Source organism: Thermomyces dupontii (assembly GCF_041956625.1).
Source record: "Thermomyces dupontii strain NRRL 2155 unplaced genomic scaffold VTN31scaffold_8, whole genome shotgun sequence".
In the NCBI taxonomy this organism is placed as follows: Eukaryota; Fungi; Ascomycota; class Eurotiomycetes; order Eurotiales; family Trichocomaceae; genus Thermomyces; species Thermomyces dupontii.
In genome coordinates this window covers 884,511-912,399 of record NW_027192314.1, presented here as the reverse complement: position 1 = coordinate 912,399, position 27,889 = coordinate 884,511, and the positions used below count along the sequence as shown (strand labels likewise).

General features: G+C 53.7%; 10 protein-coding genes across 10 annotated transcripts; 7 read left to right on the top strand and 3 right to left on the bottom strand.

The window, feature by feature from the left end:
• Window positions 1-107: 107 nt before the first annotated feature.
• VTN31DRAFT_7130 (uncharacterized protein) lies at window positions 108-2,922 on the top strand (the record flags this gene model as incomplete). The annotated part of the gene is made up of 7 exons (XM_069407818.1): window positions 108-135; window positions 197-600; window positions 650-802; window positions 857-1,478; window positions 1,532-2,244; window positions 2,303-2,857; window positions 2,908-2,922. The coding sequence occupies 7 exons, from the start codon at window positions 108-110 to the stop codon at window positions 2,920-2,922; spliced, it is 2,490 nt and encodes an 829-aa protein (XP_069258433.1).
• Window positions 2,923-5,392: 2,470 nt separating this feature from the next.
• On the top strand, window positions 5,393-6,193 carry VTN31DRAFT_7129 (uncharacterized protein; the record flags this gene model as incomplete). The annotated part of the gene is made up of 5 exons (XM_069407816.1): window positions 5,393-5,404; window positions 5,464-5,574; window positions 5,744-5,821; window positions 6,046-6,085; window positions 6,162-6,193. The coding sequence occupies 5 exons, from the start codon at window positions 5,393-5,395 to the stop codon at window positions 6,191-6,193; spliced, it is 273 nt and encodes a 90-aa protein (XP_069258432.1).
• Window positions 6,194-6,739: 546 nt separating this feature from the next.
• VTN31DRAFT_7128 (uncharacterized protein) lies at window positions 6,740-8,379 on the bottom strand (the record flags this gene model as incomplete). Its single annotated transcript, XM_069407815.1, has 5 exons — window positions 6,740-6,770; window positions 6,826-7,829; window positions 7,878-7,998; window positions 8,046-8,055; window positions 8,121-8,379. The coding sequence occupies 5 exons, from the start codon at window positions 8,377-8,379 to the stop codon at window positions 6,740-6,742; spliced, it is 1,425 nt and encodes a 474-aa protein (XP_069258431.1).
• A 350-nt stretch (window positions 8,380-8,729) lies between these two features.
• Window positions 8,730-9,610, top strand: VTN31DRAFT_7127 (uncharacterized protein; the record flags this gene model as incomplete). The annotated part of the gene is made up of 3 exons (XM_069407814.1): window positions 8,730-8,825; window positions 8,902-9,383; window positions 9,469-9,610. The coding sequence occupies 3 exons, from the start codon at window positions 8,730-8,732 to the stop codon at window positions 9,608-9,610; spliced, it is 720 nt and encodes a 239-aa protein (XP_069258430.1).
• A 260-nt stretch (window positions 9,611-9,870) lies between these two features.
• On the bottom strand, window positions 9,871-16,041 carry VTN31DRAFT_7126 (uncharacterized protein; the record flags this gene model as incomplete). The annotated part of the gene is made up of 5 exons (XM_069407813.1): window positions 9,871-10,201; window positions 10,264-11,680; window positions 11,742-14,047; window positions 14,101-14,285; window positions 14,335-16,041. 5 exons carry the CDS (start codon window positions 16,039-16,041, stop codon window positions 9,871-9,873), a joined length of 5,946 nt encoding a protein of 1,981 aa, XP_069258429.1.
• Window positions 16,042-16,564: 523 nt separating this feature from the next.
• Window positions 16,565-18,192, top strand: VTN31DRAFT_7125 (uncharacterized protein; the record flags this gene model as incomplete). Its single annotated transcript, XM_069407812.1, has 4 exons — window positions 16,565-16,650; window positions 16,717-16,772; window positions 16,846-17,069; window positions 17,125-18,192. 4 exons carry the CDS (start codon window positions 16,565-16,567, stop codon window positions 18,190-18,192), a joined length of 1,434 nt encoding a protein of 477 aa, XP_069258428.1.
• A 597-nt stretch (window positions 18,193-18,789) lies between these two features.
• Window positions 18,790-19,496, top strand: VTN31DRAFT_7124 (uncharacterized protein; the record flags this gene model as incomplete). The annotated part of the gene is made up of 3 exons (XM_069407811.1): window positions 18,790-18,833; window positions 18,958-19,383; window positions 19,460-19,496. 3 exons carry the CDS (start codon window positions 18,790-18,792, stop codon window positions 19,494-19,496), a joined length of 507 nt encoding a protein of 168 aa, XP_069258427.1.
• A 513-nt stretch (window positions 19,497-20,009) lies between these two features.
• VTN31DRAFT_7123 (uncharacterized protein) lies at window positions 20,010-20,937 on the top strand (the record flags this gene model as incomplete). Its single annotated transcript, XM_069407810.1, has 4 exons — window positions 20,010-20,012; window positions 20,061-20,160; window positions 20,215-20,396; window positions 20,461-20,937. The coding sequence occupies 4 exons, from the start codon at window positions 20,010-20,012 to the stop codon at window positions 20,935-20,937; spliced, it is 762 nt and encodes a 253-aa protein (XP_069258426.1).
• A 497-nt stretch (window positions 20,938-21,434) lies between these two features.
• On the top strand, window positions 21,435-22,669 carry VTN31DRAFT_7122 (uncharacterized protein; the record flags this gene model as incomplete). Its single annotated transcript, XM_069407809.1, has 5 exons — window positions 21,435-21,500; window positions 21,554-21,671; window positions 21,721-21,870; window positions 21,927-22,021; window positions 22,076-22,669. The coding sequence occupies 5 exons, from the start codon at window positions 21,435-21,437 to the stop codon at window positions 22,667-22,669; spliced, it is 1,023 nt and encodes a 340-aa protein (XP_069258425.1).
• Window positions 22,670-24,020: 1,351 nt separating this feature from the next.
• VTN31DRAFT_7121 (uncharacterized protein) lies at window positions 24,021-27,188 on the bottom strand (the record flags this gene model as incomplete). Its single annotated transcript, XM_069407808.1, has 3 exons — window positions 24,021-24,179; window positions 24,249-26,185; window positions 26,276-27,188. The coding sequence occupies 3 exons, from the start codon at window positions 27,186-27,188 to the stop codon at window positions 24,021-24,023; spliced, it is 3,009 nt and encodes a 1,002-aa protein (XP_069258424.1).
• Window positions 27,189-27,889: the final 701 nt, after the last annotated feature.

The following is a 27,889-nucleotide window of genomic DNA, read 5'->3' as shown; positions in this document are numbered from 1 at the left end:
CTACATAGGTCTCTGTAGCCGACATATCCGTTACCAGACTCACGGATTTTATTGCTTGATAATTATATCCACATTCTATCCTGCAAAGGTTCGGGTCTAGAGTCACAATGGACGCGATAAAAGAGAAACTCGAAGGTTTGTTTACCAAAAAACAAACCCCGCTGTGCAGCGGCCACACTGACAACGCAACCGCAAGACACCCATCTCGTCAGCAGCGCTGCAGAGAAAATCGAGCATATCAAGCACAAACTCGGCAAAATAGGCAATTACTTCAACCCCAATCACCGGCACGACGAACCGCATGAGCAATTGACGGACCAGAAACGAACGGCCATTGCCGAATCCCACCGATTCAAGTCGTATGCTCCCCAACGCGCCGGCAACAGAGTCAAGTGGTACGTCGATGGGCGCGATTATTTCTGGGCGGTGTCCGAGGCCCTCGACCGCGCAAAGGAGACGATCTATATCGCCGACTGGTGGCTGTCCCCCGAGCTGTTTATGCGTCGGCCCCCGGCGCGCAACCCGGAATGGAGACTGGATCAAATCCTCAAGCGACGCGCGGAGGCCGGGGTGAAGATTTACGTCATTGTCTATAAGGAGGTGCGTGCTCTCCGTGAAAGGTGGCTCGAGTTTCATCTGACCGATGCAGGTTACCCAAGCGTTGACGTGCAACTCCGCGCATACCAAACATGCTTTGCTGAGCCTCTGCCCCGAGGGCACACCAGGTCATGGGAATATTCATGTGGTCCGGCATCCGGACCATAATCCTTTTGAGAATTTGGCGGAGGTAACTTTGTACTGGGTGAGTCAACCCCGGCGCAAGACAACCCGCTTCCCATGCTAAGAATTGAACCAGGCACACCACGAAAAATTCATCGTCATCGACTACGAAATTGCCTTCGTCGGCGGTCTTGACCTCTGTTTCGGTCGGTATGACATTCGTGAGCATCCACTGGCGGATGCGCACCCAGGTAGCCTGGACGAAGACATCTGGCCCGGGCAGGACTTTAATAACAGCCGGATCATGGATTTCAAAGATGTCGACGACTGGCTGAATAATGAACTTAGCAAGACCGAGTACGCTCGCATGCCGTGGCATGACGTTGCCGTCGGTCTGATGGGAGATTGCGTCTACGACATTGCCGAACACTTCGTATTGCGGTGGAACTGCATCAAGCGAGACAAGTACAAGCGTGAATCTCATGTGGACTGGCTTGAGTTGGAAGGCCGGACCGGCGAAGATGAGGACCTGGTCGGAGTACAGCGGCCAGACTATCCCGTCGGGGAATACATCCAACACCCGCTGACACCGCTTCGCACGAAACGACTGGGGCATCAGGGCACGGTAAATGGGCAACTGATCCGCAGCAGCGCGGACTGGAGCAGCGGGATCTTGACGGAAGCCAGCATTCAGAACGCGTACTGCGAGATCATTCGCAATGCGCAGCACTACGTGTACATTGAGAACCAGTTTTTCAGTGAGTAGCTCCTCGGCAACGGATATGTCTCTCTCTCTCTCTAATCATTGCAGTCACCGCCACTGGCGACGAGCAGAAGCCCGTGCATAACCAGATTGGGCGGGCGATCGTGGATGCTGTCGTGCGAGCTGCCAGAGAAGGCCGCAAGTTCCGTATCATCGTCATCATCCCGGCGATTCCCGGATTCGCCGGAGACCTGCGAGATGATGCCGCGACGGGCACGCGCGCCATCATGGATTACCAGTACAAGTCGATCCTGCGGGGAGAGAACTCGATCTTTGAGCAGATCTCCGCTCAAGGGGTCAATCCGCGCGAGTACATCTTCTTCTTCAACCTCCGATCCTACGACCGTATCAACAAGACAGCCGCGCTCATCGAACAGGAAGAGAAGGCCGGTGTTAGTTACAATGACCTGCAGCGGGCCGTGGCGGAGAAGGTGATGAGCGAGGGCGTTCACCCGGCTATTGGAAATGAGGGGGACGAAGGAGAAAAATCGTATGCGGCCCCCGAGGACGAGAAAGAAAAGTACCTTGAGCGCTTGCGAAAATTCGAGGAATACCGGGACGAGGGCAGAGAAGTTGTTAGCAACGACTCGATCGCCAAGAACGCGATGCTGAACGGGGGCAAGGTATCGGAGGAGCCGTGGGAGGATGACCCGGAGACGGAGAAGGAAAACTTTGTGCAGGAGGAACTGTATGTGCACTCGAAGCTCCTCATTGCGGACGACCGGGTCGTCATCTGCGGGAGTGCCAACCTCAACGATCGGGTGCGTATACGGTCCCTTCCCCTCTCCTCCGCATCCTTCCAGCTAACTGCAGATACAGTCGCAACTCGGTGATCACGACAGTGAGCTCGCCATCGTGCTGGAGGACCGGGACATGATAGACAGCATGATGGACGGGAAGCCGTACCGGGCGGCACGACTGGCGGCAACGTTGCGGCGACACCTCTGGCGGGAACACCTCGGGCTCCTGCCGCCGCAGGGCATTGACGCGAGCGAGGATCCAAACGCGCAACCGCCAGATGTGTGCGGCAATGTGGAGGAAGACCCCGACAGCGAGGAAGCGCGCCTGGCGGAGGACCCGCTGAGTGACGAGCTCTGGTCGCAGTGGACGGCGCAGGCAACCACTAACACGGATATCTTCCGGGAGCTATTCCGGGCGGACCCGGACGATAACATCAAAACATTTGAGGATTACGACCAGTTCACGCCGCGCAAGGAGCGTCTGCAGGGTCATCTGCATGACCCGTATCGCCCGGTGGAAGATGTGCGGCGGAAGCTGGACGAGATCCGGGGGCACTTGGTGTGGATGCCCCTGGATTTCCTTCGGGACGCGGAGATGGCGGAGCCGGGACTGATGGTGAACCAGATCACAGAGGTAATGTCTCTCGATCGTGGTAAATTATGGAACAAGCTAACTGAAAGCAGAGCATTTATACCTGATATACCCTGATGTTGTTGGATGTCCAGATCAAAGATGCAGTTACCTATGTATTTGAACTCCACCAACGAATACCTTATTACTAACCAACTAGACATTAAATCCAAGTTCCTCACACTCTAATTCATCTCCATCCCAACCAATGCCTCCACTGCTCCGAAGAATAATGCCAATGACCCGAGAACAAACCGCCTCCCGAACAAAGAGCCTACAATGCTAACCCCCCCACCAACATAGCCATCACACCGCCAAATGCAAAAAGCACCAAATCGGTGAAATCAAAGTTTAGATCGATCCAGGTGCAAGGGCCCGGCACCGGAATGCAGCCCGCAGCAAGAAATTGGATTTGCGTCCGGAATACCGGGTCACTGTCTGTCTAACATGCAAAGACCATTTTATTGACCCACTTTGTGGAAAAACAAGGAACGCCCGAGTCATGCAATCTTATACACCGTCAGTGATTTTGTGAAACCAACAGACAGATCGGATGTGGATAACGTACCGTGGGTGAAGTTAGGGTTGGTCAGTTAACTCTTGCGCTCCTTGCAGGGATTGCAGCGGTACCACCCACAGAGCACGCACTGCCAGATGGCGACGAAGGGTCCAGAGTTGCAGTCGGTGCAGCGCCAGACGAGGATGTTGCCGTTGGTGGCCTGGACGGTCTTGAACTCGTGCGCGCAAGATGGGTTTGCCATTTTGTCGTTGTTCGAGTATGTTGATGTCGAGTCCGTTGTCTTCACGGGATGGAGTGTCAACTTGGATGTCCGGGAGAGAGAGAGAGAGAGAGGAGGAGTTGCTCTTGATGAAGGGTGCCTCTGTTGGACTCCTTGTTAGTGCCAGATTACGAGGATAATGAGAAGATGGTGCACACATGTTGGAAAAACAAGGAACGCCCGAGTCATGCAATCTTATACACCGTCAGTGATTTTGTGAAACCAACAGACAGATCGGATGTGGATAACGTACCGTGGGTGAAGTTAGGGTTGGTCAGTTAACTCTTGCGCTCCTTGCAGGGATTGCAGCGGTACCACCCACAGAGCACGCACTGCCAGATGGCGACGAAGGGTCCAGAGTTGCAGTCGGTGCAGCGCCAGACGAGGATGTTGCCGTTGGTGGCCTGGACGGTCTTGAACTCGTGCGCGCAAGATGGGTTTGCCATTTTGTCGTTGTTCGAGTATGTTGATGTCGAGTCCGTTGTCTTCACGGGATGGAGTGTCAACTTGGTACGGACGGAGAGAGAGAGAGAGAGAGAGGGAAGTGCTCTTGATGAAGACTCACTGGGTTGTATCCATCGATGACTGAGTGGCCGACTGACTGGCCGATGAAGTGAATATATAACCCTTCGGTCGACACCGAGCAAACCCAGCCCGTCACCGACAATCGCTCACTCACACACCAGTCTCGGACGGTCCGTCAAACGACGCAGTTGTGATGCGAACGAAACGGAACTGGAGAAGTGAGAATAAAAGGAAACTATACATCCAGTCTGAGACGGACAACCGTTGATAACTGAAGAATACAGGTCCAAATATTCAGGCCGAGACGCAGCGAGGTGCCGAGACCGCAGGTCCATGTCAATTTTTCTTTCCGCGAGGGTTAGTTATCATGACTGAGGACCCTGCATGCGAAGCTGTTTTTTCTTCTTCTTGCGTTGGAGACCGGGAGAAAGCAGGGTACCACTGATCAACGGAGTCGAACAAGCATCCCTTCTTTTTTCTTCACCTTCATCACAAGGAAGGACAATGCACGACGCCTATTACCTCTAAGAACTCTTCATGCGAAAGATTGCTTGTCCTCGTAGGGAGTGTTGTTGTACGGAGTACAGGCCGCCCTAGGACCTTCCAAGACACCTGGTCCAGCATTAATACGAAGCGCGCCCCAGGTACAGTACCTCGATCAGTTACCGAGTTTTTATGTTACTATTTCAGAGCGCGAAAGGTCCTCCAAACTCTGTCCCAAAATGTACTATCCTATCCATTTGCTCGCTCCCAAACCGGTCAAGCAACCATTTTTATGAACCCGGGTTCCAGGCCCCGGTGGAGCCGATTAGCTGAGCTTAGCGCCTTTCCAGAGCTGTGGTAACTTTCTGGCCTTTTGATGGGTTCTTTCCCTCTTTTTTTTTTTCCTCCTAGGATGCTCCTTCCTTTTTTCAATTTCAGACAGAAGATCAGTTCACTACAGTAGGTAGGGAAGGTTGATCAAAAAGAGAAACCACGACTCTTCCTTCCTCCTTCCGTTCTTTGTTTGTAGAATTCAAAGCGGTACGAGTAGGATACAACGAAGTACTTACTTATTGTATATGCCTGTTCCACCACCTGAATTTAAGATTTTTCTTTCTCCTCCCCTACTTACTTACTTACCTCCCTGGAGAGACCGCCCACTTCCCACTAGTTATGTCATCGCACATCAAGATAACCTAATCAATTCGATATATATCCTGGCACTACTCATGAAGAAACGATCGACACACCAATGCATTTCGGAGTACGTTAACCTAGGCCCCAGTCAGGTGATTTTGTTGAGTTCGCAACTGACCAGTCTAGTTGCACACATGGGATCCTCGCTGGAACCCGGCGATGCTTCTAAAGCTGCACGTCGACAGGGACGATCGGTCTGAGCGGAGATGCTGCATCTCATTGGTGAACCCACCGAAGGTGCGTTCTGGTTGAAGTATCCACTTGGTGAAGCTGGTGGGCGCGGAAAATGAACCCATCCTCAAGCCCTTCGACGCACCGTTGAAAATTGGCTTCTTGTCCCCTTTTCGCCTGTGCCAACGGAAACTGAAACACCGTTCTTCTGCTTTGGTCCAGGATTTGGTTCTAGACCGAGATTCAGAACCGGATGCAATCAATTTTCCCGTCATCAGAGCTGCGAGCGAACTGGGTGCCCCTCCGAGGTACAGTACATAGGTACCTATCAGATTGAAAGAATCTGATAGTTTGAAACCCGATTCCTGGTTCGCAGCACTGACCATCTGGATCATCAATTCACGATCCACTCGGACGAATCGGGGGGAAGATCATTGGGTTCCGAACCGGGAACTGCTGAGGGACTTGACTCCCTTCAATACCCGCGTTGATTGCCGCTGATTGGCGATGGGAAAACCGGGCGTACCCGGAAAGCAGCTGGAAACGTGTTCGTGCTTGAATCTCGCAGCAAATCGAAGTAAGGACTAAATCTCGATCTGATTCTGATTTTACTAAGTACGAGTAAAAGTATTCTGCTGATCATCAGTACTTAGTGACCGCCTCGCCAGTCGGCTCTTTTTGCTAAAATATCCCACTGCAGCGGTCGCAAGCGCGCCCGGATTGAAGTTTGGACCGAGATCTGATGTGTTTGATGCAGCGCATAGCGTTTATTGGTCTCGCAGTGCATGCATACTATGTATCTACGGAGTACATACGAGGGACTAGCATACTTTGTGCACATCGAACAAATGTGCACTGTCCGAGTGTTCTCTTGCATCACGTCCACCGCCCTGAAAACTCAGGTCCGAAAGCAATGCCTTCACTCCTCGTGATTGCCCGCGAAGCCGGGACCATGCTGTAATGCCTCTTCGAACAGAAAGAGAACAAAACAGCATGGCCCCTGGACCGCAGCCGTTTGCTCTGCCAACGCTCCGTTAAGAACACTCCGACTCAAAATTCCGTCTGGGAATGCTCTTGCAGGCCCCTCAGTGGACCTGCGCCGTTGGGTTCAGCGTTTCTACGATACATTGCGATATCAACACGGCCCGGCCGATCGGATTTTACATCCTCAGTCGTAGCATTGTATTTGTTGAACTTTTTTTTTGTCATCACGTACTCCGTAGTCATACATCTAGTCCACCAGCTGAAACAGCGCCGAGATACTGCACCAGTCAGCACAAACGCATTCCGAAGAAGACTCGCAAGGATGGAACCTACCTCTCCCCGTAGTGATGCCGTCGGATGCTCTCCGACAGCAGCATCGACACGTCAATAAGGACCAACTTCTTGGACTGTCGGATCTTCTCAATCGGTATCGGAAACGAATTGGTCACCACGATGTGGTCAATCGCGTCGCACGCCTCCATCTGCTCCAGCGAGTCGTCGCCAAACAGCCCGTGCGTCGCCATGCAGTACACCTTCTTGGCCCCGCCCTTCTTGACCACCGTCTCCGCCGCCGCGATCCACGATCCGCACCGGTCAATCATGTCGTCAACAATGAACACGGTCTTGTCCCGAACGTCGCCGACCAGGGTGATCGTCTTCTCTCCATCGTCGCTCCGCTGGGCCTGTGTCTCGTCGTCCGACTCCTCTGCATCGTACGACCCGCCCTGGGCCTGCGGTACCGAGGACCCTACCGACGGTATTGGGGAGGCTAGCGGATCGACCGCGACTGCATCCTTGTCGCACCCAGACCCTGGCATCGGCGTTGCCACTTGCGACAAGCTGACGGGGTAGTCGTCATCCACCAGATGCCCCTGCACAAGGCGACCAGTGATCACATCCCGGGCCCGCTCGTCCGTGGTAGTCTCCTCTGCCTCCAGCTCCGACGGCCGCCGGGCCGACGCGGACGGGGTCCCTGGACGCAACGAGTCCAAGCTTGGGAGGAAGCTCCCATCGACGGCGCTTTCAGACTGCTCCACCCGGTGCTCCGCATCTTCGGAGTCCCGTGACCTGCCGCCGTTTTCGATGCTTTCGAAGAAAATCGTGCTATCACTCAGCGTGACCTGGACCTTTGGCCGTCGTCGGTCCGTCGTTACGATTCCGAAATTGAGCTTCAATGTGTCGGCCAACGAGGTTACGCGCTTCGTGCCGCCGGCGTTCTTGCTTACGACGACTGCTTCTCGCCAATTGGGGACGTTAATTTTGATCCAACGAGCAATCAAGGGTTCCGCGAAAAGATTGTCAACGGGCTTTCCGAAAAACCCTTGCATTTGCGAAGCCTGCGACGTCAGACCTAGAATCGCCAGTGTTCTGCAGGGACCACTTACATGCAGATCCAATGTAACCACATGATCAACACCAGCCACCGTCAGTAGATTGGCAATCATGCGGGCCGTGATGGCGCCCCGGTGGCGTTTCTTCTTTGACTGACGGGAGTACGGGAAGTAACTCGAGAGAGTCAGTGAGGGCGGTACATGTATTATCAGGTGACATACGGCATGACAGCTGAAAAACCACCTCATTAGCATGAAAAAAAGCCCACGATCATGAGAGTAAAATGAGGAACGTACCAGTAATAGATTTTGCGGAGCCACCCTTGCACGCCGAGATCATAATCAACAGCTCCATCAGACTGTCATTGATCTTTTTACTCCCACTCTGGACGATATACACGTCCTGATTCCGGACCGACTCCCCGATATTCACCAACGTCTCGCCATTGCTGAACTTGCGCAGCTCCGCACGCGATGGGACGGTACCCAATCGTTCACAAATGGCTTCCGTGAGAGCCGGATGGGAAGTGCCGGAGAAGATCTTAACGCCTCGCATGGTGGAATCGAATAAAAGAAAACAAAAAAAAAAAAAAAGAGCAAACAAACAAAAACAAGAACTATCTCATTGGGGGCTCGACGGAGCACAACAACCGCCGAGAGAAAGGGGAACTAGACATTGTTGCGGAGTGACGAAAGCGGCAGAGAAAAAAATCTACGGAAAAAAAGCGGGAGTTGAAGCGGCACGTGCGGAGATCGTCGATTACATAATAATTAGTTCTTTCCTATATAGGCAAAGTGTAAACTACATTAACCGAATTTAGATGAAACCGCTAAGTACCGTAATTACTTATCGTTATCAACGGCCTTATCATTCAGGATTGAAGATCAGATCCATCGTCAAAAGCCATGTCGAAGCAATTCCCGCCCGTTCAGGGTGGAGGGTCCCTGATGGTGGCCTGGCAGGTCAGGCAGAAGAATGTCCTAGTGATCGGAGGCGGCGAGGTAAAAAACCATCTCCCCTTGAACTCAATCCACCATAAAAACGTCGGTTGAATCTGACGGTAAGGATACTATCCAGGTCGCCGCCAGCCGCATCCTCCATGCCCTCAACGCCGATGCCAACGTCACCGTCATCTGCCCCCGCTCGGGGCTCAATGACGAAGTCTCCTACCGTATTTCCGAGGGCCAAGTCAAGCACATCGACCGCACCTTTGAGCCGCAGGACCTCGACCACGCCGACATGGTGCTCTCCGCGATCGACGACGCGGCCACCTCGACAAAGATCTCACAATTGTGCCGTGAGCGGCGCATCCCCGTGAACATTGCGGATGTCCCCGCGGAGTGTGATTTTTTCTTCGGCAGCGTGCACCGCGATGGGCCATTGCAGGTTATGGTCAGCACGAATGGGAATGGGCCAAAGATGGCGAGTATTGTCAGGAAGCAGGTTGCGGAGGCGTTGCCGGAGGGGACAGGTGAGGCGGTGGAAAAGGTGGGTGTGTTGAGGAAGAAGTTGAGGGAGGTGGCGCCTGATGCGGCGGAGGGGGCGAAGAGGATGAGATGGTAAGTGGATTGAATCAAGTTATATATAGTCAAGTCTTGTGTCTTTGAAGGGAGGATGTGGATAGATTGCTGATGTTTCCATTAGGATTTCTAAAGTTTGTGACTCTTGGAGTCTTAAGGATCTCGTCGACATGACGGAGAAAGACATGAATACCTTGCTCAAAAACTACTATGAACTGGGACAGGTGCCCAGTCTGGAGCAAGTCCGTCAGAAGGCTTCGTCATGAGGAAGATCATGGCAAGTCGTTGCACTCAGTTAGCTGTATGCGCCGGTTGTTAGAATACAACTGCGCAGTTTTGACTGTCTAACTACACGAGATACATACAAAAGAAATACATTGATGTAACAGACAAAACGATGAAACGCCGAGGTCCAGGAAATGCAATAGAAAAATGAGCGAGGAAAAAAAAAAAAAAAGGATACTCCAAACACAAGTAGAAAAACAACGCACGAAAGGAAAGACACCAATGGAGAGATGAAAGACCTTCACCGACCACGGCTATGCCGCCGGTCGGAATGAATCGACGAAGCCGTATCCTGCGGCGACGGAGTCGGCGGAAGGGCAAGACCCAGCTTGACCTCACCGACGCGCCGGAGCAGGGCCTGCAGCGCAAGACGGATCTCCGAGTTGAGGTCTCGGTTCAGCAAGTCCATGGCCAGCGGGTAGAACGTCGGGACGTGCTCCGCAAAACTCTCCCGCGGAAAGTTTGTGTAGCCTTCGATGACGTCCACGACCACGGGCCGCCACGCGGCGATGTTCCGCTGCTGCGTCTCTTCGTCGAGGCGGACGTAGCTTCGGATGATGTCTGCGCAGAGTCTGCAGAATCTGTCAGTCTAGCTGCACATGCACAATAAAGGGTTGCATTAGATGGTACTTACGGAATCAAAGCCGCCTCGGTCTCCGCCCGGCTGTTCTTCCTCTCCTCTCGCTCGTCGTGATACATGCGGAAGAGGATGTTGACATATGTGGCTGCACTCCCGCTCTCTTGCTTGAGCAGGTTCGGTGGCTGCTTCATGAACCCCTGCCGCCAGAGCTGCATGCGCAGGTTCTTGTCCTCGTTGAACTTCTTGGCGAACTGGTAGCTCTTCTTCAACAGACTCATCAACCTCAACAGCTCGTGGCTGGGGATCTCCGCGTACACATTGTCGTTGGAGAATAGCTCGTTGACCGTCTCGATCATCAGCAGCTGCAGGACGCAGTTCGTGATGATACGGTTGAAGAACCGCCGTCGCGCCACGGTCACTGCCGCAGGCTGTTGTACCTCGGCCTGCTGTGGGCGGTAATCCTCTAGCTCATGTCCTGGTGTGGCCAGAGACTCCGACCGGGATGACACCTCTCCTTCCTGTTGAGCTCCATTGACTGTGGCGGACGCCGATTCGCTTTCGGACTTTCCTTCTGGAACTTCCTTTGGCACATTATCGCTGCCTGCGGCTTCCCCATTGGATTTGGCATTATTGTCTGTCGGCGTCTTAAGCGGCATGGCCGCAGCAGTGAAAAGTTCGTATGCCGTCGTCCGGGTGAACAACTCCACAAATGCACCCACGATCTTCGACCAGTGTTCGTCAGAAAACTTGGTAACGTTCTGTAGAATGAGCTGCTGCAAGCAGTTGCTGCCGATGCGGGCAATCGTATCGTTCTCCTGGCAGATGCACAGCGTTAACAGCTCCAGGAAGCGGCCGAGCATGTACTGTAGTGACTCAAAGTAGTGAGTGAAGAGCGTGATCACGTTCCGCAGAGCCTGAATCATCGTCGTGGACAGCCACACAGAGAGTTCCTCGTGGTTAGGAACCTTGGACATCTCGCTCTTGGACTGCAGGACAACGAAGATCGGGTACAGAAGCTGTCTCCAGAGGACATCCCAGAATTCCGTCGGGAAGTCACCACCGTACCGGATCAGAGTCTCGAAGAGGTAGTTCAATGCCCTGGAGCGGACTTCGAGGTCGTCACCGGTCATCAAGACATCCTGGAAGGCGATCAACACCGGATACCAGAACTGCTCCTCCGGGCTCTGCCGGTTGAGTTGATGAGTGAGATTCGACCCCTGATCCTCAGCCGGCACGTCCTCACTAGAAGTACGCTTCTGTGAGAGAGGACATTCTGGTGTCTTCAACATCTTCGTGATGGAAGACTTGAGTGTTTCGATGGCCTGCAGCGATTTCTTCTGGAATTTGGTGTTCTTGGAGAACTCCGTGAGACAGACAACGAAATCGGGGAAGGCTCCCTGGCTGATGACCACGCCAAATCGGGTGTTGTAGATCTGAGTGACGTGCTCAAAAGCCATGTTGACAATGCCCTCTGTATGTGTGGTTAGACTTTGGCCAGCGTCAACTGCCGAGATATGAAAGACTATGCTTACCGTAAGGCTCTCGAGCCGCAACTGTGAAGACCCCAAACATAGTCTTCCAACCAGACCGGATGTTATCGCCACGGGCCTGGATCATCTGTATCAGACAACGGAGAACCATGTCCTTGACTGTAACCGCGTTGCTGTTCGCCATGATGTGCTCAAACGGCTTCAAGAAGTCCTTTTGGAACTTGAAACCAGGCAGCTCTTCGATTTCCATGAACCGCATCGACAGTTGCCGGAGAGAGTCCAGGGCGAAGAACACCACGGCCGTGTTGGACTGGCATCCGACTTGGTTGAAGTGCTGACCGAGGATCTCCCAAATCTTGGACCACTCGATCCGCACACGCGTCATGTTGTAGTAACTGACTTCTACAACTTTTTGGAGACTGTACATGCGCGGTGATTCGCTCTGCCCCGAGGACTGGATCTCTTGCCAGCTCACTTCGCTGAGCGCTCGCACAAAGTCCACAATCGCGTCCTGGGTCAGGTTCGCCGTATTGCTGAAGATACGGTCAACGCCATGCACAATCTCCGCGGAACGGCTCTCGAGCGCGACCTCCGGTCGGAACATCGCTGCCCCGTTGGCGGTGCGAGGACGAGGTCTTCGGGCGGTTTGCATCGACCTCTTTGGGGCTTCATTGGTGGATGGAGTCACGATCCGTGCACGCGATACGTCCGGGAGGGCGCCTTCATCGACACCGTCGCTTAACAATTGGAATCGATCCAGCTGGCTGACACAGGTCAGAATCTCCCTCCAAGACTCTCGGAGACGATTCGCTTCCGAAACAGCCACCTCGAGCAGAACCTTGGTGGCTTCGACGTTCTTCGTCGTCATTTCTCGCAGGTTTCCGAGGTTCGTGAACTTGGCCAGGGCCGTCACGAATGCCACCCGCGGCGTCTCCAAGTCGAAAGAACATGAGATACGGATCGCGAGTCGGAAACCATCCATGCAAAGCTTGACCGTGTCCGAGATCTGGGAATCCCGAGCGGAAGCCGAGAGAGCAGACAGAAAAGACATCCAGGTGACATTGAACATAGACCCAACATGTCGCACCGAAGTCGCTGGAATAAACTTCGATAGGGCTTCCCGAACCGCCGTCTTGCGCTGAGCGCGGATGAGGCTTCTGTACAATTGTTCTGTTTTATTGGCCATCTCTTCAGACGCCTGTGCATATCTTTCCCCTTGCAGATCCCTTCCCACCACCGAGAATACCTGGCCAGCCCGCGATGCAAACCCAGAAGGCGTGGGCGGAGGCAGAAGTCCCATGTGTGCAGCATGCTCGCGTTCAGTGTCAAGGACAATCTCGTTCTGTGCGATGTCGTCGTAGATTGCCCCGAGATACTCGTCAGGGAGGTCCTGGTTGTCGTTGATGCCCCTATTGTTCTTGATGAAATCCTCCTTCGACATCCGTTGACCCTTCAATTTCGCGCTGTGCTGATCTGTATTGAGCATGATGACTGAATAAGCCAGAACGTATGCAGTGTCTGCATTGGCGAAGCTGTTCGGGTTGCCTGCGACGTATCGCTCGGCAAACTTGAGCATAAACCGATCGATCTTTTGCGCTTCTCCGGGCAAGCGGAAATTTTGCAAGAACATTCGGAGGGCATCCACGAAGCGACGCTTCGAAAAGTCCATCATGTCCACAAAAGCGTGCATAATGGCAACATTCTCTGGATCTCCCTCGCCAAGGTACTCTCCAATCATGGCTTTGTCCAATCGGTCGTTGTTGCGCAGCAAAAAGGTAGCGATATCCTTGGGAGAATCGGATCGAATGAATCCTTCCTTCAGCAACATTTGGATTCCGCGCTTCGGTTTGAAGTTGAACTGTTGGATAGCGTTGCTCAACGCCGTCTTCCGCTGCTTGACCTTCTCAATCTCGTTGGGATCATCCTCTGGCACCGGCGTCGACCAGCCAGTTGCCGTCTCCGAGGCATCCAGCCGAGGCGAGGGGGCGGCACCCGTGACAGAGACAGTGTCGAGCGACTGTCGTACGTCGCTTGACTTTAGCGACACGTCTTCCCGTGTTCCGTTGGCCGAGTTGGGTGCTCGCTGGGTTGACCACTGATCTAGTGAACGGAGTATTTCTACGAGACATTCCAAACCTCGCTGCTTCATGGTGAACTCATGCGGTACACTTTGCTGCGAAGTAGGGACATGGTTGGCAAGGCTTGCAGTGGTTAAGCTGGGAAGTAAGGCGCCACGCTGGTGCCAGTCTGCTCCACTTGACTTGGACTGGTGCTCCTGGTACGATTGTAGCTGAGCTTGCGTGATAGAGGTTGGAACAGACGCAAACCGGGACAATTGTTCGATAATCCTGCGGTTCTGTCACAAAGATGTCCAGTCGGTGGTGCTGGTAATCGAACGTACCCCTGGAAGATGTTTTCCAAAGCCGTTCTGTCGCAGTCGTAGTTGAGATAGATTTCTACGAGCGCTTGAGGATCCGCCGAAAGTCTCCCCAGCACCTCCATGAAGTACTGCTTTTGGAAAGCAGGAGACGTCCGCCGCTCGAGGATAGCGAGATAGATTTCCTTCAGGAACACCTCCAACTCTTTCTGCAACTGTGTTAGCTCGTCCACAAGTATGCCGTAGTGGAATGCGAACCTTCAACATGACCCTCATGTGCTTGAGCATCACCCAGAAAATCTCGCAGCACACCTCGAAGACTTTCGGGACCGAGCTCGACCCATTCCGGCTCAGACTCAGACAAAGATGAGGTCGGACGGCGTGTAGGAAGGTCATGGTCTCCGAGGAGTTCGAGCTGCTCCGGATTGTCGCCGTTGGCGATGTGAAGACGCCGATGTGGTTGTTGATTACATGATGGATCAAATGCAGCGACAGCAGCTTTGATCGCATGTTCTGTGACTTGAGGTCTTGCTGTTGTTCATGGGTTAGAGTCTTGTGGCTCAGTTTGCAGAGAGCCCGGAACACCAAGAAGGCATCCTTGATGTAGATCTCGTCGACCTCGTCATCCGGAACATCGAAGTCTTCGCGATCGTCGGTCGTGCTGGACATGGAGCGTGTTGGTCGGTGCGCGGGCTTCACCCGGGTGACCATGGTTGGCGCATTGTCTGTGACCATGGTGTCGTCCTTGCTCGATTCGAAGCTCTGAAGCGTGAGCTTCTCCGTGGGTTCCTTGGTAACAGGCTGGTCGGACACCGCAGGTGTAGCTTCGGCCGACCCCTCTGCTGGGGCGCCTTGTGACGACGAGTCGACCGACTCTCCGGCAGGCTGCTCGTGCGGGACCTCGATGTCCTTTACGCGGGCCTCCTTCATGTCCAGTCTCATGCGCACCCGGTCAAACACGGTATCCACCATCTGCGTCAGCGACCCTTGGGCGATCTGTTGGTTCTGGCTCGATCTGGAGTAGATGAAGATATTATAGATTTGGCGTACGGCCTTGAGCAAGCCCGCGCCATGGACTACAATTTTGTCATTCAGAACCGCCGCCAGCAGCGATTTGATGATCTGCTGTTGAATCTCGACCGGCGTCGCTTCGTTTTCGAAGCAATCACAGATTGTCTCGATGGCGCGTTCGATCAAGGGCAGCTGCTCTTCATTCTCACCATCTTGTGACGCTGGAGGGGGACGATTCGAGGGGAAAGCAAAGTAGGAGTATGTGATGAGTTTGCCAATGCAGTCCAACGCCGTGACCTGGAGAGGGATACTGAACGTTTTCGAGGCCAATTGCAGAGGCAGGAAGATTACTTCCGGGTCGAGCGGTTGCTTGTCGGATTGTTTGATGTTGTCCAATGCATTCTGCACCGCATCCTCCAGCTCCTTGCTCCTCTTCGCCTCCTTGGATGCGGCGATGGTTTCCAGCGCATTGACCACAAACACCGTCGAGCTTACTGGTGTTGATCGCTGGCCCGATATCGACGTGGCGGTTGATCTCGCGTCCGATGCCGCACGTGCTGTTCTCGAACTCTGAACGGATGCCTGCTCCGTTGTCTGCTGAGAGTCCGCGATGCTTTCCTGGCCTTGGTGGCCTTCAATGACCGTGCTCGCATTCTGCTCGGTGGCCACTTCGGATTGGGCCTCTGCCTTCGAGTCCACCGGGGCGTCGCCTGCAGGGGCTGCGTCTGTCTCAACATTGTCCGTCGGAGGCTGCTCCGGCGCCTCTGGAGGCTCCTGCGACATTGCACCCTTCGCATCCCCGGTCAAGGGCTCAGTGTCCATCGTGAAACTCGGCTTGTCTGCCTTCAGCGGCTGCGGGGATGCAATTTCCTGTTCATGGCTGTTGGCAACCGGTGCATCGTCTGCAGAAGTCTGGCCCGGAGCCTGAGCGGCTCCATGCTCTGTGTCCACCATTGATACGCGACTCCGGGCGTGTCGATCTCGAACCTCGAGGTGGCAGCTTTTAGCCAGGGACAGTCGACATGGAAATCGATCGTTGGCACGAAAATCTTGCGGTAAATTCGGCGCAGGGAAATGTGGTCGTCAGACACGAAGCACTAACAATTTGGGACGGTTATCAACATATCCTCGAGAACCACTCGTCTCCATCTAAATGTCGCAGCCTTGCTCTTCAACCGCGCGATACCCTGCGGCCTAAGGCCATAACCAATTTGCAGCGTGGCTTCTGCACCAGCAAATCAAGCGCGCTTACGTAATCACGGCTCCCAACCCGAATTGATCCGTTCGTCTCACCGGAGCTCAACAAAAAAAAAGCTGCTCAGCAATCCTCCAACAACAAGCAGCCCTGCCGAGGCCTTTTCGTTCGGCTTTCATTGCCAGCTGTCTTGTTTTCTTCTTTGTCCGTCGTGGGCGGAGGGATTGAGTTTGTTCGAGAGTTTGACAGCCTGCGGCGAGCTCGCCCTTCCCAACGGTGACAATGCGCACGCCGAACGTCATGCTCTCTAGGGGCGCTCTCTACTTGAGGCGGCCCCAGAGCTTCTACCGGTTGAAAGAAGGAGCTAGGTACGAGCGCAATGCGTTCTCCGGAGATGGCCAGGTCGAGCGAATCGATGGGCTAACTGGGTGAAGCTTGCGACCGCAACTACCGGCGATTGCTGCATTCTCCCGCTACTATGCCTCTAAGTGTGCGTCAAGCCGTACAAAAACAACGCTCAATTGGATCGAATTTCGAGGTCTGACTGGAGACTCATTGAACAGCTTTCCCTCCTTACACAATCATCCACATGCCGGCATTGTCGCCGACAATGACATCGGGAAACATTGGCGCATGGCACAAGAAGGCGGGCGACGCCATCAGCCCCGGTGAGGTCTTGGTCGAGGTCGAGACCGACAAGGCGCAGATGGACTTTGAATTCCAAGACGAAGGTGTTCTGGCCAAGATCTTGAAAGAGGCCGGCGAGAAGGACGTCGCCGTTGGCAATGTATGTGGGAACTGGCGGTCTCTCATTTCGAACTAGGCCTGCTGACTGGACGTAGCCGATTGCGGTTCTGGTTGAGGAGGGTACGGACATTTCTGCGTTCGAGGAGTTCACTTTGGAGGATGCCGGGGGTGACAAGGCCCCTGCCGCTCCTAAGACCGAAGAGAAGCCTGCGGCCAAGGAGGAGGCTCCCAAGGATACGGCCCCCGCGCCGCAGGCTGAGGCCGTGGAGCCCGAGGTGACGGGCGAGCGATTGCAGCCTGCTCTGGATCGGGAGCCTCAGATCAGCCCTGCGGCCAAGGCCCTTGCGCTGGAGAAGGGCGTTCCGATCAGCGCGCTCAAGGGCACCGGGCGTGGCGGACAGATCACCAAGGAGGATGTGGAGAAGTACAAGCCTACTGCCGCGACTGGGCCGACGTACGAGGACATCCCCCTGACGTCGATGCGCAAGACCATTGCCCATCGACTGAAGGAGTCGGTGCATGAGAACCCGCATTACTTTGTCTCGACTACTCTGTCTGTGACGAAGCTGCTGAAGCTCCGCCAGGCGCTCAATGCGTCGGCCGAGGGCAAGTACAAGCTGTCTGTGAACGACTTCCTGGTCAAGGCATGCGCCGTTGCTCTGCAGAAGGTGCCGGCTGTCAACTCCAGCTGGCGCGAGGAGAACGGGCAGGTGGTGATCCGGCAGCACAACACGGTGGACATCAGCGTTGCTGTCGCGACTCCGGTTGGCCTGATCACCCCGATCGTCAAGAATGTGCAAGGGCTGGGCCTGTCCTCGATTTCGAACCAGATCAAGGACCTGAGCAAGCGTGCTCGGGATAACAAGCTCAAGCCCGAGGAGTACCAGGGTGGCACGTTCACGATCAGCAATCTGGGCATGAACCCCGCCGTCGAGCGGTTCACGGCCGTCATCAACCCGCCGCAGGCCGGTATCCTGGCCGTCGGCACGACGCGCAAAGTCGCCGTCCCTGTGGAGACTGAGGAGGGCACGACTGTTGGGTGGGATGATCAGATCGTTGTGACTGCCAGCTTCGACCACAAGGTCGTTGACGGCGCGGTCGGGGCCGAGTGGATCAAGGAGCTGAAGCGAGTCGTGGAGAACCCGTTGGAGCTGTTGCTGTAGATGCGGCTGTTTGATCAGATTGTGGTGTATCGTATACGGGCGTAGATAGATGCCCGGCTTTTTTGTTCTGTGTATTAAACTACCTACGTCTTTTCGTTTGTTTGAATGATGAAGCATTAATGCTCTCTAGAATCTACCATCTCATTGTCAGTGTCATCAAATCAACGGCTCCCCACCTTGAGTGTTTATTTTGACCAAGGAATCAAAGAATTGACTTCTCAGGCAACAGCTTTTTTTTTTTTCCTACCGGTTCTGTGACTCCTGACTGAGTGATGACCTGACGCAGATTGCGGCCTCAGGCAACGAACCTAATCTCAGGCAGACCCACTTCGCATAGTCTATGACGTATGTCCATCACAAGGAAGGGAAGGAAGGAACTGCTTAAGTAGGCCCAGTCACCTCCTTCCTTGACAGAAAGTATCACCCGATATTTCTTTTCAATCATACGATTCTTTGCATTGATTTTTTTCTTTTGTTCTTTCACGTGAATTGCAAGCCGGAGACTCCCGAGTCCTCTTATGTTGGAGATAAGAGTCTTAAGCGCCAGTTGGCCCCAAGTTTTGAAGAATTAAAGACATTTGAGCATCACCATGTCGTATGCTGCTGCTGCCAAAAAGGGCGCCCCTCAGCCCTCGAATCAGGTAATGTCAACACCTGTCCTCATGGCAGACGATTGCTAACGCAAGCTGCTCTCCAGGCGTAAGCGATCATTGACAATGACCGGAAAAGAACCATTTCCCGTGGGACACTGCTAACGAATTCCAGCCGCGCACCTGCTCCCCGCCAGATTGAGCGGACAGACAGCAACTCCTCGAATCTGGTTGATGTCGACGGGCCCCACGTCCAGTCCGTGCCTCCAGACTTCGAATCGCAAGAGGTGAAGACTACGACACAGGCCCAGCGCCTGGAGCGGGAGGCCGCCGCACAAAGCCCGCCCGAAACGAGCGGCGGGAAGAAAGAGGAGGAGAAAGAGAAGGCAAAGGCAAAGGCAAAGAGCAAGGTTTCGCGCCTGCGCAAGAATGCCGGGAACCCTGTGTATCTTGCCAATGCGGTTTTGATCGCCACTTTGTCTGCAGGTTTGGGGTATGGCGCATATCAGAAACATGCGCAAGGGAAGTTGTCCTGGGAGCTTGTGGGGATTGTGTCGGGAGCAGTGGGCGCCTTTGCGTTGGCGGACTATTACGTGAGCAAGTATGTGTTCTCCCTGCGTTGTTCTGCTTTCAGGTTTTGGGACAGAGGTAACATTTCTACTTCCGCGATGGTTCAGATGGTTCATTCAAAACAGGTACCCGAAGGAGGATTGAGGTTCATCACGGATTTGATCTGTTGATTGGGAGTTGTGGTGCTGGTTTTCTCTTCTCTGCTCAAGTTGCCATGAAGACGGTGTACTATTATTATACCTCCTTGTGTCATGCAAGAGATTGCAAGCAGTTTTGTTTTCGTCGAGTGAATTCCAGTGCGTGATGAGCGAGTGTACCGTAGGACTTAGGTCGTAGGAAGTTCGAAGTTCGATGCGCGAGATTGTAAGTGACTCGGGATTAGGGTTTGCCCAACGGTTTCTTGGGCTTGGATCGAGAGAGGTTATGAGTGGAGACTGGAGAGATGGTTTCCGCCAAAGCCAGTTGACCTAATTCCGAGTAAAGGCGGTGAATTGGTCGTCCTGACAATTTGACATGTGGCCAGAGCTACTAGTAGCATTCAGACGATTCGAAACTTCAATGTTTACCTACAGTTTACTCCAACTCAAATCGACCATGATCCTTCGATAGTCAATTACTCTTCCCTTGCCTGATTTCAGTTTCAGCTGCGCAGCAGAAATGGTGCGATCTTCGGCCGCATAACCCAATCCTAACTAACATTCGTCATAGAATTCGCTGTTCAATACAGCCTTGAAACAGTCGGCCGCCTTGCGGCGCGACCTGGATTTATTTGCCGAGTCGCCCGCCACAAGTTCCGCGGCGCTGCAAGGTATGTTCAATCTGAAGTAGGATTCAAGAGCTCCTCCAGACTGATTGGGAGCAGGGCAGATATCCGCTTCGTTGGCATCCTTTTCCCGCACCATCGACGACTACTCGGCTCTATCAAAACGCGAACTCATCCCTGAGAAGCAAGAAAAGGCCTTTGAGCGAGTCAAGAATTTCCGCACAGCGCTGGCGGATTACCGACAACAGTTTGAGCGACTCCGAAAGGAGCGGGAGGAAGCGGTGCGTCGCCCGTCAGTCCACCGCAGCAAGCTGCGACGCTAACTTGACCCGATGGACTCTCCAGAAAGCGACTGCCGATCGCAACGAGCTCCTTGGCCGACGTCCTCATAATGCTGCCACACCAGACCATAATGCGGGCACACCAGAAAACCCCTACAGGGATTCCGCGCTGCCCCGAACATCCGCCTTTTCTGGGCAAACGTCTGCTTCTGGTTCCGGGTTAAACTACGGGCCATCGCAGCCGGCCGATTACAATCGCCAATTACATGCCATGCGCGAGGACCAATTCTACTTCAAAATGCACACCCATCTGGATGAATTCCTGGAACGAGGTCGGAACGTTCTCGCTGACCTCGGGCATCAACGTGAGATGCTCAAGGGTACGCAGCGAAGGCTGTACAACGTCGGAAACACGCTTGGGATCAGCGGCGACATGATCCGCAAGATCGAGCGACGGGCACGGGAAGACAAACTGGTGTTCTGGGGCGGAGTGGTTGTTTTTATCCTATTTTGCTGGCTGGTTCTCCATTTTCTGCGATAATGATGGTGCATCCCTGTAAATGATTTGTTTGATGTTTAGCGGTGTCGGGGCTTTGCAATTGCTTCCTCTAAGGCGTTCGGGTAGGACGGCATTGTGCTATTGGATTGGGTTTGATATTGCAATCGAGGTCTGTATGTATAGTCCGTGCTAGCTAGACACCTACTACCTATGTAGTCATTGTCGTGCTTGTACAGCTGTGAGCTTTTCAAATTGCTGAGAACTCAACCATCATGCTAGCTTGACTCGATGCCTTATTTCCTCCATTGGAGCCGTCATATGTACATATTGCGCCATCAGCATCGAGCTGTGGAGGCCTGGAGGGAAAGACCGGAGCGCACGGCAGCGGATCGGAAAAAAGGATCCTCCGGCAATCGTAAGTTGTCCCAACTTCTGTTGCTTTTCTTCTTCTTCAAAACAAAAAACATCGCTCTGCCAATCAATTGACATCAGAATCGAGAATCGAATCACTCCTGTATTCTTTTCCTCAAGTTTCAGCCATGTTCGCTGCTCGTCAGACTTTCAATCTCCTGCAGAAGCGGGCTTTCTCTGCCTCTGCTCGACAGGTGCGTGGAAGTAACAAACAGTTTTTTATTGTCCCAACTAAACCCTCGCAAAGGCCTCCAAGGTCGCTGTTCTTGGTGCTTCTGGTGGCATTGGCCAGCCGCTGTCCCTCCTCCTGAAGCTTAACCCCCGCGTGACCGAGCTGGCTCTCTACGATGTCCGCGCCGCTCCAGGTAGGTTACTTGATTGGGCCGCTCGGGATCACTCGCTAAGGCCACGCAGGTGTTGCCGCTGATCTGAGCCACATCAACACAAACAGCAAAGTCGTCGGCCATGAGCCGACTCCTTCGGGCCTCCGGGCTGCTCTGGAGGGCTCTGAGATTGTTCTCATTCCGGCGGGTGTGCCTCGCAAGCCCGGCATGACCCGTGACGGTACGTTTTCGAGCTCCGGAGGCCATCCTATGCAGCCGACTGACCGGGAATGCCAGACCTGTTCAACACCAACGCCTCGATTGTCCGCGACCTGGCCAAGGCCGCTGCCGATGCCTCCCCCAACGCCAACATCCTGGTCATCTCCAACCCTGTAAGGCGGACCCTTCTTATCTCTTTTGGAAGCAGCGCGGACTAACCCCGGCAGGTCAACTCGACCGTCCCGATCGTCGCCGAGGTGTTCAAGAGCAAGGGCGTCTACAACCCCAAGCGTCTGTTCGGTGTGACGACACTGGACGTTGTCCGCGCCTCTCGCTTCATCTCGGAGGTGCAGAAGACCGACCCCGCCAACGAGGAGGTTCCAGTTGTCGGTGGCCACTCGGGTCTCACCATTGTGCCGCTCCTGTCGCAGTCCAACCACCCGTCGATCGACGGCCAGACCCGTGATGACCTGGTGCACCGCATCCAGTTTGGCGGTGACGAGGTCGTCAAGGCCAAGGACGGCGCCGGCTCGGCGACTCTGTCGATGGCCTTTGCGGGTGCTCGCTTTGCCGAGTCGCTGCTCAAGGCCGCCCAGGGCGCCAAGGGCGTGATCGAGCCGACCTTCGTCGAGAGCCCGCTGTTCAAGGACCGGGGCGTCGATTTCTTCGCCTCGCGCGTTGAGCTGGGCCCCAACGGTGCTGAGAAGATCCTGCCTCTGGGTGAGGTGAACGAGTACGAGAAGAAGCTGCTCGAGACCGCGCTGGAGGATCTGAAGAAGAACATCAAGAAGGGCATCGACTTTGTTAAGGCGAACCCTTAAATTTCCTCAAGTGGAGATTAGACATTAGCTTACTTCCCGGGTGTAAAAATATACGGACTTTATTACTGACTTGATTAGACATCTCGTCCATGCTAAAAGCACTCATCTAGATGCTCGTGAGAAGCAGCGCTCTGTCACATGAGGTTGTCGGTGATAAGCAGCCAGATTTGCTGTTGGTGCTATGTTCAGCAAGGTGTTGGATGGCGATTTCTCGGTTCAACCGACGAGTACGAAGCTTCTGGACATGACAGTCTACCTCTTCCAAGCAATCGGCATGTCCATTAAATACCCACGAGAAGAAGTACCTCTAGGCAGCTACACCCATGGCATTGCTGATCCCCATTCAAGATATTCCTTTCAATACCTACATACCTACGACCAAAAAAAAAAAAAAAAAAAAAAAACAAAAATGTATAGGTACAGGTAGTACCTATCGATGGTCCTTAGATAGAAGGTTACTAGTACTTACCCATCAAGCAGCGTTCAATCTTTGGTCGAAAGTCAGGGAACTCAACAACCGTGTTCAAGACGGAGGCGACTTCAGCTACACCCACAATGGGCAGCTTATGAACCACGTTTTCAAAAGGGCATTTGATGGTGAAATCTGGTGTGCTGTTGTTTTTCATGTTATTGCGAGGCTCTTTCGTACGAGTCTGGGGGCCAAGGGATCGAGCCGCCCTGGCACTCTGGCTGGCATTCATGGCTGTTAAGGTGCTGTTCAACACCCACGACCTCGAGTCCTTCTTGTACGTCCCTTCTTTGGCAGTGCGGTGCGGTGTGCGTGGTTGGGGGGGTGGTTTGTGAACCGGGCCAATATTGTTTTTTACGGGGACACTCCCAAGGACCCCAGTGTTCTCCATGAACCAATTCTCGAGGCTTTCAAATTGGGGCAATCGATCGATGACTGAAGGAAGCATGATGGCTGTTTGCTCTTTCTTTTTTCCTGAACTCTTTTTAACACAGGAATATGTACGATACCCTGGCATCGATAGAGGGAGTGGGTTGTTGGAGAGTTGCTTGCTTTATATATTTCCATCCTCTCTTGAACGGCAGAAGTCGAGAGATAATTACTCCAGGTGCAAATGGGAATTCATGTTCTCTGGGTGACATTTCAGGCCTAAGCTACCCGCAGTTTCAACTCCAAAAAACAAAAATACGCGTCGTGGGAATAATAATAATAATAATAATCAAGTGTCATTATAAATCCCATCCATCAATCGCCATCATTCTCTATCCTCAATCGCATCAGCCTCACCATCAATCACTATAGATAGCAAGAGCCCGAGCACTCAATCCAACAAGTCAAATCAGGAAAGACACATGGAGAGACAGTTGAAAATAAAAAACACGGTTAAGTATAACTGCGCATCGCATCGAGGAAGCCCGGCCCACCCTTGAGATCCTGCTCAAAGGTTTCTGCAACCTCAAGGACGCGCTTGATATGTTCCATCGACAGGGGGGTTTTCTCGCTGATGGCGAGTGCCTGGGCTGTCCGGACGGAGTTTTTGATCTGGATTCCTTGTTAATATAACCAAACCTTACAACTACAGGATAAGATAGAAAGAGAGAGGAGACTTACTTGACGCCCGTTTAGATTATGCTTTGCCAACTGATCATAATCCTTCTCGGAGAACGGAGCGGTCTCGACACCGTCGATGGCGCGGACTTTATCAAGGAACATCTTCCAGACGCGGCGCTTGGCCTTGGTGGTGAGCTCGAGGTAACGCAGCGCGATGTGGATGCGCGACTGGAACGCGTCGTCGAAGGTTTCAACACGGTTCGTGGTCAGGAAGAGGATGCCCTGGAAGTACTCGAGCAGGCGCAGGAAGATGGAGACGAGCGCGTTGCGGTGCACGTCCTGGATGGTGCGCTGCTCGAGGAACACATCCGCCTCGTCGAGGAGGAGGACGGCGCCCCATGCGTGCGTGATGTCGAGGATCTTGGTCAGTTCGCCCTCGAGCACGCGCGGGTCGGTGCCCAGCTCGCCGGCGCTGACCATATAGAGGGGCCGCTTGAGGAGTTCCGCGACGCCTTCGGCTGTGAGCGTCTTGCCGGTGCCCGGCGGGCCGTGCAGCACGGCTACAAGACCCTTGCCCTTGCCCTGGATGACGTCGTCGATGTTGTGCGCGGCGTGGTGCGTGTGCGACTCGACCAGCGCCTTGACGATCGCCTTCTGGTTGTCCGGCAGCACCAGCGAGTCGAACGCGCCTTCGTCCCACTCAATGTCTGCGATCCCGGAAACGCTGAACTCGAGCCAGAGCTTCTCGCTGAACGCGAACCCGAGCACCACGGGGCTGGCGATTAGCAGCTCCTCCTCGCTGAACTCCGTGCAGTTTGCCGTCTTGTCATCCCCGTCGACTTCAGCATCCAACGGCTCAAGGTCCTCCGGGATGATCTCGTTGCCGTCCTCGTCGGTTTCGATTTCGAAAAGTCGCAGAGTGCCTTCCCTGTCCTTGACGACCCGGAACAACCGCCGGTGCCCCGACCGGTTCTCGCCTTCGTCCTCCTCGCAGCCGCTGCCCGCGGATCCACCACTGTCCCCGCCGCTGCAGTCATCGCTCTCCGAATGCTCATCGAACGACGATTCTTCGATGATGTCCTCGTCCTTGGGTCGCACCGTGCTTATTGGGTAGTTGGGGTTGATCCGCCGGTGCAGCGCCGGGTCGATCATTATCCGCCCATTCACGTTGACCTTGATCACGTTTTGTTTCTTCTTGAAGAACGCCATCCCCTTGTGGAACCGGTAGTTCATCCCCCGTAGCGAAACAAACTTCTTGCCCCGCTCGATCAGCTTCTCCTCCAGTTGTTTCGACTCAGGGTGGTACTGGATCGGGTAGCACTTGAGGCTGGTGATCTTGCGCGCTCCCTTGAAGTTGTCTACGTTGACAGACATTGCGCCCATGCCGAACGAGCGGCCGTCGTACTCCAGATACCGGCCTTCGACCACATAATAGTCTCCCTTGAGAACGGAATTCTCCTTGATCGCGTACTCGATCTTGAACGCTCGAGGCTCATCCGCATGCCCGTAGGTCGATGTGTAGGCGATCGTGTTGGGCTTGAAAAGCGCCCACAGCAGATCAAACGTGATCAGGTTGGACTTGAGCAGCGGGTGCAGCGTCTTCTTGGTGTCCGCGTAGTCGGTGTCCAGGTACTTGATCAAAACTTTGAGATGCGCCGCCTTGATCGCCGCCTGCTTCCGCGCCTTGGATTTCTTCTCCGTCCGAGCTTTTTTCTTGAGTTTCTTCATGTATGCTCGGAACTCCTCCAGGTACAGAAACAGTAAATTCGGATCGACCTCGGGCTTTTCCGTCACCAGGCTCACCCCTTTGACGTTGTGCATGACGTCCGCCAATGCGTCGCGAAGGGGCTTGCTGTTGATGTCCACTACCGTTTCTATGTATTTGTTCCTCCAGTCAAATTTCCGGCGCGCTGTGAATAGATATTGCTCAAACTCGTCTGCATCGTGATCGTCGGCCGTCTCTTGGAGCTTGTACTGATGAAGCGAACTATCCCATACTTATCCATGGGTCAATACCTCTGACAAAAAAAAAAAAAAAAAAAAAAAAAAAAAAAAAAAAAAAAAACAAAAAAACAATTAGAACTCACCCTCATCAACTCGCTTGAACTCCATTTTCGATGCTCGCTTCTTCTTATTTTTTCCGGTGTTGGTCTTCTTTTTGTTTTTCTTGCTCCTGGAATCGTCCTCCAGCTGTTTGAGCAGCCGGCGGGAGTTTCTCTGATTCTTCTTCAGGATCCGTTTCGCCCGCTGGATGCTGCCATCGTCATCAGTTCCGTCATCTTCGTCATCAGCTTCTGACTCGGACCGTGATTTCTTGCTTGTTTTCGTTTCCCGGCGGTTCCTGTGAGCCTTTCGAGATTTGGGTTCATCGGAAGATTTCTCGTCGCTCGACCCGGAGGAACCCTCGACCGAAGAATCCTCGCGCTGACGAGAGCGACGGTGATTCTTGGTCTTGGACCGCGATTTAGCTTTGTTACCACGTTTGCGCTTCTTCTTCTCGTCCTCGCTAGAAGAGACGTCTTCGCTGTCGTACGAAGAGGTAAGCTCACTCTCGTCCGACGAGTCCGTCGACTCTTCCGCCGACGCGCTGTCTTCATCACTCGACGAAGAGGAGGAGGAGGACGACGACGATTCCACCGGTCTTCTCCTACTCTTTTTATTTGATTTCCTCTTGTTCTCCTTTTGAGCAGACTTCTTGCAGTCGCACTTCTTCTTAGCAACGGCAGTTACTTCGGATGTGGCGGCCGTGGTCGTCTTGACATCCTGCGCCGAATTGACACCATTCGCAGTAACCGCGGCATCATCTGCCTGGGTCGCTGACGAATTATTGGATGCGGTTGTCGACGGGGTGGTCGCAGTTGTCGACTGTGGCTGGGTCCCCGGATCCTCCATGTTGTCTGCACGTCGAACTCTGGGCTGGAGACTATGGTCCAGACTAGAGTTGACGACTGAGGACTTGGGATCGTCCTGGATGTTGTCTATTCTCGAGGCAAGACTCATCAATACTGCACCATGGAGAGTCCAATGGTATCCAGTCAATCCTCACCACCACGGTGATGGACGGTTTGCAGCGATAAAGAAGAACAATGCAAAAGGCTATATTTGAATCAGATCCTGTCAAACGGTGAGATATGGGAACGCAGGAAAACCGAGGGAACACAGAATGACTCACCGACACTTGCACAAGTGATTGTGAAAATTTGCCGGGTCAGAAGTTAGAACTGAGCTGGCGAAAGCTGACAGGGCTGAGAGCTGATGGCCGAGAGATCCCGGAAGGCCAATTGGCGCCTGCAGCGCTGTCCAGTCAACGTGAGTCAAGAGACTGAAGGCGAACTAGACCGGGTCAGGCCCATGCAAGTCACCAGCGCTTTTTCGAGCTTGCTGCCTGGCGGGTTGGTGTCGCTGTGAGCTGCTCCTCAAACTATGATCGAGTATTTCTTCCCTGAAAACGCCTCGAGAGCTCGAGGCTCTTGCTTTGCTAGCAAAGCCTTGTCCATTATTCCTCCTCTTGTATTGAGCTGAGCAAACGAGGCGATTACATAATCAATGACGCCAAGCCGATCGACCGGGGGTGGAGAACTGGCCAATGGGGACGTGGGAGGCTTTTAGCACTGACCATAGAGCAATCCAAGCTTTGGGAAATTGTGGGACAGAATGCTGGACCCTAGCCTGATTTGGCTTAGTATGAAGACAATCGCACA